Source organism: Lotus japonicus, chromosome 3, assembly GCF_012489685.1.
Source record: "Lotus japonicus ecotype B-129 chromosome 3, LjGifu_v1.2".
Taxonomy (NCBI): domain Eukaryota; kingdom Viridiplantae; phylum Streptophyta; class Magnoliopsida; order Fabales; family Fabaceae; genus Lotus; species Lotus japonicus.
Window position 1 is genome coordinate 32850191 of NC_080043.1, and position 13022 is coordinate 32863212.

Below are 13022 nucleotides of genomic sequence, written 5' to 3' on the forward strand. Positions count from 1 at the left end.
TTTGACTGGCTTGAAGTATGCAAGGTCTGTCGTGGTTGATGGTTTGGTGTAGAGGAAGAAGGAAAAGTTTAAAGGGTTGAGGGTTTGGTGGTGGAGGAGAAAGTTGGGAAGAGGGAGATATAGAGGTGGGTTATGAAAGAGTGAGCCGACGTGAAGGAGGTTGTGGAGGCATGGATTTCATGGTAGCGAGGCCACGGTGCTGCAACAAGAGTTAAGGTAACCGAAGATAGCGGTGGTGGCGTGCGGTGAAGATCTAGGGAGGTTGTGGTTGTGTCGAGGTTTGCTTCATGGAGACTAGAGGCTTGGGTTTTGCCACCTTGTTGTTGTTGTAGGTAGTAGCTATGTTCGTCTAATTTGGCTTTTGGGATAAGTAGACATGATCTTCTTCACGAAGGTGGGCAAGGACGGAGGTAAGTGGGGAGTGGTGGAGGGAAGAAGGCAGAGGGAGGTCTAGGTGTGACATGATTTGTTAGTCATATGCATTAAAAAATTTAATATAAGCCACATGTTAGCTGCATGCTTGGACTTCTGTTATTTACGGACCGAAAAGCAAAAGTCAATATTTTAGAGATACCAAAAGTGAACAATTTTTTTTTTACATTGACGAAAAATAGAAATGAAGTAATTATAATGACAAAAAACATATTAAGCCAAATAATAACAACAAAAATAGTATAAAAATTATAATTTAAATGCAAAGGACAAATATTGAAACCTAAAAATTGAAAAATATTTAAATTTAGAAAAGAAGTAGTTTGTTTTCAAATTTTTAGTATGGTTTCAAATTTCAATTGACCCGTTTGAGTTTAGTTTTGACCAAATTATATTATAATTCCAGTCTGTCCCTTTTCCCTCCCAAATAAAACCAAAAAACAGAGGGGCCGCAGAAAACAGCCCCATCCAGCTAGTATTTCAAATTTCAAAATTTCAAAATTAAACAAAAATAAAAAACTCCCTCTCTCTCTCTTCTATTTTTCAATTATTTTCCCAAATTTCACAGCTCACATCGTTTCACCCAAATCCAACCGTTGCAACAAAAACCCACCAACTCTCTATAAAAAACACCCCCAATCTTCACCCTTCACAAACCCTTTCAAATCTCCTTCATTTCCCTCTTTCTCTCTCTTTTTTCTCTCTGTGACATTTCATCAAACACCTTCAAGATGCGTGAGATCCTTCACATCCAGGGTGGCCAGTGCGGCAACCAGATCGGAGCCAAGTTCTGGGAAGTCGTTTGCGCCGAGCACGGCATCGACCACACCGGCAAGTACGGCGGCGACTCCGAGCTTCAGCTTGAGAGGATCAATGTCTACTACAACGAAGCCAGTTGCGGTAGGTTCGTTCCTCGCGCTGTTCTCATGGATCTGGAACCGGGGACCATGGACAGTGTTAGGTCTGGGCCGTATGGTCAGATCTTCAGGCCGGACAACTTTGTGTTTGGTCAATCTGGTGCTGGGAACAACTGGGCTAAAGGGCATTATACCGAGGGCGCTGAACTGATCGATTCTGTGCTTGATGTTGTTCGTAAGGAGGCGGAGAACTGCGATTGTCTTCAGGGTATGGGTTTTTCTTTTGTTTTTTGATGGATTGTTGAATCGATTTCGTGTTTTGTGTCTGGTTTTGCTCTGGGTATGTGTTTTATTGTTGTTTTTCAGTGAAATGTTGTAGATCTGTGTGTTTTTCGAGTGATCTGTGGGTGGTTTAGAAATGGGTTTTGTGTTTTCTGATTCCGATTGGTTGTGAACCCTAAACCCCAGAATTTTCTGAACATGTGTAGATTTGAAACCCTAGATTTGAAGGGTTTCGTGGGTGATTTTGAAATGGTACGTTTTAATGAAATGTGTAAACCTGCATTTTAGTGATTGATTATGAACCCTAAAAACCGTTGTTGAATTGAATTTAGGGTTTTGAGGGTGATTTTGAAATGGTACTTGTTCATGTGTTGTTCAGATTGCGTTTTGATGATTGATTATTAATTAACCCTAAACCCGAAGTCTTTCAGAAACATTGTTGAATTTGATGGGTTTTATATGTGATTTGGTCATTGATTATAAGCCCTAATCCTGAATGTTTCTGAAAATGTGAACCTTGTTGAATTTTAAGTGTTTTGTGGGTGATTTGAAGTGCTGGCTGTGTAAACATTGGGTTGTTTAATTGCTTGTTTTGGTTTTTTCTTTTGCATGAACAGGTTTTCAGGTGTGCCACTCCTTGGGTGGAGGGACTGGGTCTGGAATGGGTACCCTGTTGATTTCAAAGATCAGGGAAGAATACCCAGATAGGATGATGCTTACCTTCTCCGTTTTTCCTTCTCCAAAGGTTTCTGACACAGTGGTTGAACCCTACAATGCTACTCTGTCTGTTCACCAGCTTGTTGAAAATGCAGATGAGTGCATGGTGCTTGACAATGAAGCCTTGTATGACATTTGCTTCCGTACCCTGAAGCTCACCACCCCAAGCTGTAAGCCATACATACCCCCCCATTCACCCTTCTTAATATATGCCTTGTAAATTTTGAAGTCTGATTGATTATATCTGATTGTGGTTGTTTTCTCTGTTGCAGTTGGTGATCTTAACCATTTGATATCAGCAACTATGTCTGGTGTCACTTGCTGTTTGAGATTCCCTGGTCAGCTTAACTCTGATCTGAGGAAGCTTGCTGTGAACCTCATTCCCTTCCCTCGTCTTCACTTTTTCATGGTTGGGTTTGCTCCATTGACATCCAGGGGATCTCAGCAGTACAGGGCTCTGAGTGTGCCAGAGCTTACACAACAGATGTGGGATTCCAAGAACATGATGTGTGCTGCTGACCCCAGGCATGGACGTTACCTCACTGCTTCTGCCATGTTCAGAGGCAAGATGAGCACCAAGGAGGTTGATGAACAGATGATTAATGTTCAGAACAAGAACTCCTCTTACTTTGTGGAATGGATTCCCCACAATGTGAAATCCACTGTTTGTGATATCCCCCCAACCGGCTTGAAGATGGCATCCACATTCATTGGAAATTCCACCTCAATTCAAGAAATGTTCCGCAGGGTGAGTGAGCAGTTCACTGCTATGTTCAGGAGAAAGGCTTTCTTGCATTGGTACACTGGTGAAGGAATGGATGAGATGGAGTTCACTGAAGCTGAAAGCAACATGAATGATCTTGTGTCTGAGTATCAGCAGTACCAAGATGCAACTGCTGATGAAGATGAGTATGAAGAGGAAGAGGGAGAGTATGAGCAAGAATGATGTGATTTTGATGAAGATGGATAATATGCTGCAACTTCCTGTTGCCGGTTCATACTCTTGTTCCGGCTAAGCAATTTAGCTCTAGTTTTATACTTCTGTTCTTGCTACCATTCTATAAAACTGTTTCTGGTTTCTATTTCAGTTTCTAGTATGACAATATTGCTCAAACAATTTGTAATATTTTAAGTGTCATCTTTGGTCTTAATGTTTGCTCTATTTCGTTGACGCGTTGGCTCTATAGTTTGTGTTTGGTGGGCATAAAAAGTCCTTCATCTGTTAAGATGCTTACCTTCATCTGTTAAGACTTCAAAACCAAGCCAGTTTTTCCAAACGATAAAACTGAAATTAACATTCATCTTAGGCTTTAGGTCTCTGAAATTGTAAATTGTAATCTGAAATTGTAAATTGTAAAGGGAATCAAAATCAGTCCCTGAAATTTTTTTGCATGAAATGTTGTCCCTATAAATTGTTTTTTAATCAAATTAAGTTCTTTGGACAAATTTTGACCGGTCAACCGCCCAGTGGCGAGCCTAGTCAGCTGAGGGAGGCCACCTGGACTTTTTTCACATCAGTTTTAGTCCCTATAAAATTTTTAAAACATAATTTAGTCCCTCCTCTTCCACCACTATCTTCTTCCTCTTCCTTCCACCTTCATCTTCTTCCTCTTCCTCCTTCATCTCTCCATACCTCAAACCCAGAATATTTCCAGAAAACTAAAACAAATTTTTTACAAATTGATACATGTAGAGACTTGAAACAGTAACATGAGAACTCTTTGAGGACAATTTGGTTTTTGAAATAAAAGAAAGAAATTCAATTTCATTTTATGTTAACTTCAATGTGATTTTTGTGTAAATAATGCTCCACTAGTTTCAATTATGGATTTTCTGAAGATATAAATAGTAATTTTCTCTAATATTTGTCTAAATTGTTATTTTGGAGTTTTAGACCAAAACTTAGATATCTTTAATTACTTTTGTTTTAGTTTTCTATTTCTGGAAATATTTTGGGTTTGAGGTATGGAGAGATGAAGGAGGAAGAAGAAGAAGATGAAGGTGGAAGAGGAAGAAGATGGTGGTGGAAGAGGAATGTAAGACCCAAGTTTTTAAGCTTAGAATAAGCGGAAGAGATTTCCATTTACGATTAGGCTTGATGTATCGTGAAGGGAAAACCTGAACAAAAGCTTATTTAATGAAATAAATGTATGAAGGAATATATTTATGAAGGAGAAAATTCAGGAAAAGTTCAAGGATTGCATTATGATCGATAAAAGATATAGCACGATCGTTTTACGCTTAAACCTAGGTCAGAAACCCTAGTATATAGCTAGTTTTCACTTTTAGGCACGACGGAAGTTAATTCCAAAAATCTTCAGAGAAATGTTAGAACTTCTCTTTTTCCATATATCACAATCGTTTCGAGGCGAAACTCTAGGATCTACGAACGTCCGATTCCAATCATCGGAAGTTTGCCGAAACCGAATCCCTGGTATTTCAAAACCCTAGAATCACCCGACTATGAAGACTTTTTCTATTCAGAGCTTCAAATGAATATTCTACACGCGTACACCCATTTCTCTTGATGATTTCAATCTTTCTTCAGAAGGAAGTTTTCTATTCCGACATTCGATGCAAAAAGCAACTTATCGGGTAAAATAGTTTTATACCGACTATGCATTAGTGGCAAAAAATACAAGGAGACCTCTTTATAGTTTTGGAATTCTTTTGCCAAAACATATCTATTAATTCACGGAGAATGACGCCGTAAAAATCAGATTCGCGAAACTTTCATTTTCCCGCGAATTTCCATCTTCTATATATAGCAAACAAGTGAGAAAAAAACACAAAACTCCTCCATTTTCTCTCCTCAAGGCCGCGAGCTTCACCAAGGAAGAAGGAAGAAGAATTTTCTTCATTACTTGCTTGATCGTTGATCCGTTAGTTGCTGCTTCAAGGTTTCGAGGTATAGTCGCTAATCCTTACCTCTGATCGCTTTTTCCATAGCTTTTCTGTAGACTTTTCTGAGTTGATAGTTTATGGGTTTTTGCAAAACTATCCCGAATCTTTCGTTTCTGATTCTAAACCTCTTCCTTATGTGCCCAAGATCACTTCTGCTGGGTTAGATTTTCCGTTATGTCGCCGGAATTCCGCCGGAATACCCATTTTTGGAGTTTTTGAAGTAAAGCTTCAACCTTTAGGCTGAAAACTATCGCCTTAGCTTAGTGCTAGTAGGATTAGTTGTCATAAACGTCGTTAGTAACGTCCCTGTCAAATTTGCTTTTTGGGATTTCAGTTTTGAAAATCCTAAGTTAAAATCATGACCAAAATACCCCTGCGACAGTTTTTGATCCGATAATTTTTCCGAGTTCAGAATACCCCTAGTTACGGCTAATGATAGCATAGGAACCAAGTTTGATCGAAGAAAAATCGAGTCCCCTAATTACCTAAAGTGGCCGAACCTATTAAGGGGGGAGGAGGAAATTTCCTTTTCCGAAAACTTGTCCTTTCGCGCTAGATTATCGTACCTTAGAGTATAGATTACTTCGAGTAACCTTAGTAAGTATCGATAGCTTAGTTTCCGATAGATTTTGATAGAATTCTGTGGTTTTACTTTAAAGGTACTTTTGAGGAATTTCCTGAAGATCAAGGAGCTCATTGTGAAGGAACGTTTGAGGAGAACGCTGGAATAACTAGAGGTAAGGGCAACTTACCTTGCTAGTTAATGCTTTAGGTGTCGATGAATTCGACTTGATTTATTGTTTATGCACTTGTTTGTGTTTGACTGGTAAAATGTTTTCTGAGGCTTCGGCTGACAATGTAGATGATTCATCTACTGAATGTTTTTGAGAGTGAATTACATGCTATGTGCTATGTGGGTAATCTAGGATGTGTGGTGCATGATTTATATGCTAAGTGCTGCGTGTTTATTCTGAGATGTATTGTTATATGACATGTTTGATGACGGTGATGATTTAAACTATGTCTTGTACTCATATATGTGATTCTGAGTAGTGAGAATAGCGGGCAGGTCATGCCGATTTTATTTTGAGAGTTTTGAGAAAGTTTGATAGGACGAATGAGATTCGGGCCTTGTTATGGTGTTTATGGATCGAGACATTCTCAGGAGTCATTTGGGGATTAGGAGATCCCGAGAACTTATAGGATTTGCGATAAGACTAAAAGGATATTGTTTAGTAAAGAAAACTCATAAGACATTAAACAACCTCTAAATCTTTAAATAAAGATAATAAGCTCGAAAGGAAGCTTTGGATGCAAATCTTAGTTTTTGGAAAACGAGAAGTGTCGTCGGATCCAAGTGTTGAGAAAGTTGAGAAGTTTTGAGTACGTTGATACTCTTGTGCTGTGGGAGCAGTTATGCCGTTGGGCTATCCGAGGGATAAGCCGGGAGACTGATAGTTTTCGAGTATGTCGATACTCTTTGCTCGCTGAGCAGTTTTTGACCATCGGATGGAGATGAGTCGGATGATTCGAGGAATCATCATGAGTTAAGTTTATGCCTTCGGGTACAGTTTATGCCTTCGGGTACAGTTTATGCCTTCGGGTACAGTTATGCCTTCGGGTACAGTTTATGCCTTCGGGTACAGTTATGCCTTCGCGTACAGTTATGCCTTCGGGTACAGTTTATGCCTTCGGGTACAGTTTATACCTTCGGGTAATTCGGACATCGACGGGGGATATGATCGACCGTGAGGTTAGGATCGACCTGTTGATTGTCGGGCATAGCGGAGGGAAAAGTCGACCCGCAGGGTTAGGACTGATCCGGCTATGTCAAGGTTGTAAGTGACACTCGAGGGTTATGGTCGACACAATGCCAGTGTTAGGACCGACTCGATCGTGCCCAGCCCACTTCTTTCGAAATCGTCGAGATTGACGTTGCATTGACATATCATGCACTTTAACTATATTCGTTGGGATTTGGATGAGTTGTTGTTGATAAACATCGTTATGAGTTTTGATGAGTAGACGTTGATAAATATCGTTATGTGCTTTGATGATGGAATTGTACTAGAGTTTTGATAACATGCTATGTTTAAACCTTAGGGTAGACAATGCAGAACTTATATGTATATATATGACATATATATATACCCCTTATACTATACCTGTTGTCTTGTATTCTCTATTCTATATTCCGTAAGTTGACCCTTGCACGTGCTACCTGTGTGTGGGGGGCTATGTATGCCCTTTTTGTCAGATGTCGTTGGTGGATTCTCTCGTGATTCTTCGTCGTTCGGGGAAGACCCGGAGCGAAATGACTACCGCTGAGCCTTCGACGTGGACCCGGACTTCATGCATGACCAGATGAGAGTCGATGATGGAAGTATAGGGGATGGGTGTTTAGAGTCTACTAAGGTTGGGTGTTAGTGTCCTAGCTCTGACTTATTCTTATTTTTGGAGGGCTTGTGTTGCTGACACTTGACCTATCATTTTGGGGATTGTACATTTTGCCTACGGGCGTTACACTTTTCTACTTTCCGTCACTGGAGGTTACTCGTGACGAGGTCGCTACTTACAGCGGGGAATGTTATATGTATTGTGTATTAGTTCTGTTACCTTTCGCATTTGGGTTTTATTTACTTCAGTCTTAGTTATCATCAAAAAAAAATATTTACGTTTTTCCGCATTAAGTTTATTTTGGTTACTAAAGTGACGCCACCGAAATCGGGGTGTTACAAGGAATGACTAAATTATGATTTAAAAATTTTATAGGGACTAAAACTAATGCGAAAAAAGTCCACGTGGCCTCCCTCAGATGACTTGGCTCGCCACTGGGCTGTTGACCGGTCAAAATTGGTCCAAAGGACTTAATTTGATTAAAAAAAATATTTCAGGTATAACATTTCATGCAAAATTTTTTCAGGGATTAATTTTGATTCCCTTTATAATTTCAGGGATCTAAAGCTTATTTAAGCCTTCTTCTTAATGAAAAACTTGTAATCTTTTAACTCTATTTTCTATACGTATGTTCTGAAATTACAAATATTACATAATATACCTAGGGTAAGGAAATGAGGAGTGATGATGGATGGAAATTTTCAGAAAAGTGACGACTCACAATATGTCCCCAAAATAGCTTAATGTATTTTGGGGTTTGGTCATCTATTTCAAAAGAGTTCATTGGCTGTGAAGTATTTTTTCAGGAACCACCTCATTGGAATCACTTCCGCTCATCGCATCTCTGCCACCATTATCGCTAAAGAAGTGATTTGTTAAATAGATTTAGGGGCGTAAATTTTACACATGTTAAAATAAATAAAATTAAGTTGCCAATTTCAACTATTATCCATCAACAGTAAAATTCTGAATAACCTTATCAAAAATAATAATGGATAACAATTAGTGGAAAGAAAATATTAGATGAAAAGGTGAGAAAAAAATGCATAACTAGATAAATGTAAAGTGAACAAAAAACTAGAATGCAAAAACTAAAAAAATAAATAGACAGGCAACCAACTCTATAAATAATGCATACACCTTTTAGACATCAAAATTTTCTCTTTATCTCATTTTCATATCTATTATATATCGTATAGATAACTTCTCTTTTCTCTATCTTTATCTTTCTGATTCTAAGCATATGATGGATGTCTACACAATGCAAATGTCTACAAACATTTTCCTTTCTTCAATGATGTCTTATAAATAAATAAATAAATAATGAAAATTGGACAAGAGAATAAACGTTGCGGGGAGTGAATCACCTTATTCTACCAATAAGGTGTTGATATAGTGGTGAACAAGGTAGACCCTTGTAAAGATTAAAACACAAGTTTAAACCCCGAGAAAGTCATTTATTATGAGAAAGTCATTTAGTTTCTTGAACGAGGGGTGACATCCAAGTCAAAAAAAAAAAACTAAAATGAGGAATTATAAACTCATAAAAATTTGTAGGTGTTATTTTCTCTCTGAAACGTTGATCGAGAGGAATAATGATACTTTTTAAGAAAGTGTGTAGTTTATTTTAGGATAATGTGAGAAGATTTTTCTTTTCACAGGGGCTATATCTACTCTTTGGTGTGAGATTGTATTTGCATGGGGGCTAAAACAGGTTTTTAGAGTAGATAGTAAGTGGCTTCGATGCAACTGGGTGCGCGATCGCCCCTTCAGGTAACACATGTGTTCCGCCTCTGTTTTCATCGTCGTTGCTTTATTTGGGTGGCACTGTAGGTTTCTTACAAATAAGGATTTGTTCCTAACCACATGCTTTTCTACCCATATAGAAAATAGGAGCATAATCCTAAACCACACTTGATTAACCCATACCCGAAAAACATGATGAAGATCTAGAGCGAAAGCGTACCTGAATGAGTCATGGGAATCGCTGAAGGATCTGGGGTTGTGATCTTCCAATTGTAGATCACCCTTAGGGTTTCCTGATGTTCTCCTCTGATGGGGATGAGGAGAAACTTTTTACGTTGTTACGTTGTATCTACAATTGGGGACCATAACCCTATAAGTAACTGCATCAGTTACAATTATATTTTCAATATTTCTAATTTGGCCCCTCATCAAATTAGAATATTGCCTTATGGTATCTGCACAATACATTTTCATAACACATATGCCCTTCGCCATAAGATCAATATTAAATAGACCACTTTAGTTTTGGCTAATTAAATAATGGCCCTAACACAATTAAAAGTTACATTTGTGACCCAAAATTCTAACAATCTCCCACTGGTCACATATGTAACTCTACACATGTGTTAGACTTTATGAGCTCAAAAATGCCATTATATACCTTAAGCATATCCAAATAATCTCGTCCATTAGTCATGCCAGTACATAGAACCAAAGTGATTTTCGTTATATCAATCATAACTAAACCCATCAATGATTACTAGTACTGACATAACTAAATGACATAGATTCATTATGAAATGTGCAGCATGAAAATCACAAGAAGGTGGACTGTACTTGTCAATTTTCAACTGGTCCTACTTTACTTTAGTGAGATCATTCAATAACCTTATTGTACAAAGCATAAATAACAGAATATCAAACTTTATAATTAACCAAAAAAATATCCAAATACTAGAGTATGCATGCATAATACCAAATATAGAACACAAAATTTATATATGAGTAACTCCCACTAAACTAAGCATTCCTCACACTGCAAAACACCCATGTGAGCAGTGTGCTCATGAAAGACCTTAGGCGGAAGATCTTTTGTAAGAGGATCCGCTATCATGGAGTTTGTCCCTATGTGTTCTATAGAAATCTGTCCACTTTGTACCCTTTCCTTAACAACTAGGAACTTGATGTCAATATGTTTTGACTTGGTCGAGCTCCTATTATTGTTGGAAAATAAGACGGCTGATTTATTGTCACAGTATAACTTAAGCGGTCTTTCAATTCCTTCCACAATTCGCAGCCCAGTGACAAGATTCCTCAGCCAAATCTCATGGTTAGATGCCTCGAAACATGCTACAAATTCTGCTGCCATGGTGGATGAAGCTATGAGAGTTTGCTTGGCACTACGCCAAGAAACTGCACCACCAGCCAACATGTAGATATAGCCTGAAGTGGATCTCTTACTATCTTGGCATCCAGCTAAATCAGAGTCAGAATATCCAATGATCTCCAATTGGTATGACCTCCTATATGTAAGCATATAATCTTTTGTTCTCTGTAAATACCTCATAACCCTTTTGGCTGCTTTCCAATGATCCATTCCTGGATTGCTCAAATATCTGCCTAACATCCCAACTATGAACGCTATATCTGGACGCGTACAAACTTGGGCATACATAAGACTCCCTACAGCTGATGCATAAGGAATCTTTTGCATCTCCTGAATTTCTAAGTTTCCTTTTGGGCATTGATTGAGACTAAATTTGTCTCCCTTAGCAACTGGAGTATCCCCTGATGTACAATTCTGCATGCCAAACCTTTTAAGTACCTTTTCGATATAGCTCCTTTGTGACAATCCCAGAATACCCCGAGATCGGTCTCGGTGTATCTGAATTCCTAATACAAAGGAAGCGTCACCAAGATCTTTCATTTCAAATTTTCTTGATAGAAATCTCTTGGTTTCGTGCAACATGCCTATATCATTAGTGGCAAGCAGTATGTCATCAACATACAGAACCAGGAAAATATATTTGATCCCACTGTATTTGTGATACACACAATCTTCAACAACATTCACCTCAAAACCGAATTAGAGAATTACTTCATGAAATTTGTGGTACCACTGACGAGATGCCTGCTTTAGTCCATAAATGGATTTTGTCAATTTGCAAACCGTATTCTTTGGGTCTCCTGACACAAAGTTTTCTGGTTGCACCATATAGATCGTCTCATCAATGTTTTCATTGAGAAACGCTGTCTTGACATCCATTTCATGGAGTTCCAAATCATAATGTGCAACAAGAGCCATGATTGTCCTAAAAGAGTCTTTCGATGAAACCGGAGAGAAAGTCTCTTTAAAGTCAATCCCTTCCTTTTGAGTATAACCCTTAGCCACAAGACGAGCCTTATACCTCTCCACATTACCATTAGAATCCCGCTTGGTCTTAAATATCCATTTGCAACCAATGGGTTTCACACCTTCTGGTAATGGGACAAGTTCCCAAACCTTATTGTCTTGCATGGACTTATACTCTTCCTTCATTGCTTCAATCCATTTTTCAGAGTTGGAATCCTGCATGGCTTGCTGGAAGTTGATTGGATCAGCTTCCATCATACCATTATTTTCCTCATGTTCTTGGAGAAAGACTATGTAATCATCTGGAATAGCATTTCTCTTTTCTCTAGTGGATCTCCGCAAAGGTATTGGTTCTTGTAACACTTGTTCTTGAGGATCTTGAGTTTGTTCTTCATGAACCACCATATCATCTTGAGTAGGAGGAGATTCAACAACAATGTCTTGTAGAGGTTCCGTACTTGCTTCATCAGAAGCAACTGTATGAATCAGTTTTGGAATTGTTACCGACTCTTCCTCTAAAGCAAAGTCCATAATCTTGTTCTCCCCTCCAAACTCAATTTCCTCAAAGAACATGGTTGTTCCCGTCTAAAAAATTGTCTTTAATTTGGGATCATAAAATTTATAGCCCCTGGATCTTTCAGAATAACCAATAAAGTAGCTGCTCACTGTTTGGGATTCCAATTTCTTTTCATTTGGCCTATAAGGCCTTGCCTCAGCTGGACATCCCCATACATGAAAATGTTTCAAACTAGGCTTTCGCCCAGTCCAAAGCTCATAAGGTGTTTTGGCAGCTGCTTTAGTTGGCACTCTATTTAGAATGTAAGCTGCAGTCTTTAGTGCCTCTCCCCAGAGTGACTCTGGCAAAGTAGAATGACAAATCATACTCCTTACCATATCCTTAAGAGTCCGGTTTCGTCTTTCAGCCACACCATTCATGCTAGGTGACCCTGGCATGGTGTACTGTGGGACGATTCCACATTCCTCTAGGTATTTGGCAAAAGGCCCTAGACGTTGTTCACCTGAACCATCATATCTACCGTAATATACACCACCACGGTCAGATTTGATACTCTTAATTCTTTTGTTGAGTTGGTTCTCAACTTCAGCCTTAAATGATTTGAACACATCCAATGATTGAGACTTTTCATGTATAAGAAATAAGTATGCATATCTTGAATAATCATCTATGAATGATATAAAATATTGTTGACCATTCCAAGAAGGTGTTGGAAATGGTCCACAAATATCCGTATGTATCAATTCCAAGACGCCTGTAGCTCTATATGCACCAAATTTCTTTGTTTTGGTCTGTTTACCTTTAACGCATTCAACAC

At 38.6% G+C, this 13022-nt stretch overlaps 1 protein-coding gene across 1 annotated transcript; it reads left to right on the forward strand.

The window, feature by feature from the left end:
* The first annotated feature begins 1003 nt into the window (after window positions 1-1003).
* Window positions 1004-3459, forward strand: LOC130749437 (tubulin beta chain-like). The gene is made up of 3 exons (XM_057602791.1): window positions 1004-1557; window positions 2189-2458; window positions 2561-3459. Exons 1-3 carry the CDS (start codon window positions 1164-1166, stop codon window positions 3232-3234), a joined length of 1338 nt encoding a protein of 445 aa, XP_057458774.1. The 5' UTR covers window positions 1004-1163; the 3' UTR covers window positions 3235-3459.
* The last annotated feature ends 9563 nt before the right edge of the window (window positions 3460-13022 follow it).

Excerpts from the sequence above, each read along its gene's own strand:
- LOC130749437 (XM_057602791.1), top strand. The coding sequence starts at position 1,164 with ATGCGTGAGATCCTTCACATCCAGGGTGGCCAGTGCGGCAACCAGATC. Across the intron at positions 1,558-2,188 it reads GAACTGCGATTGTCTTCAGG|GTTTTCAGGTGTGCCACTCC; the intron begins GTATGGGTTTTT and ends TTGCATGAACAG. Across the intron at positions 2,459-2,560 it reads GAAGCTCACCACCCCAAGCT|TTGGTGATCTTAACCATTTG; the intron begins GTAAGCCATACA and ends TCTCTGTTGCAG.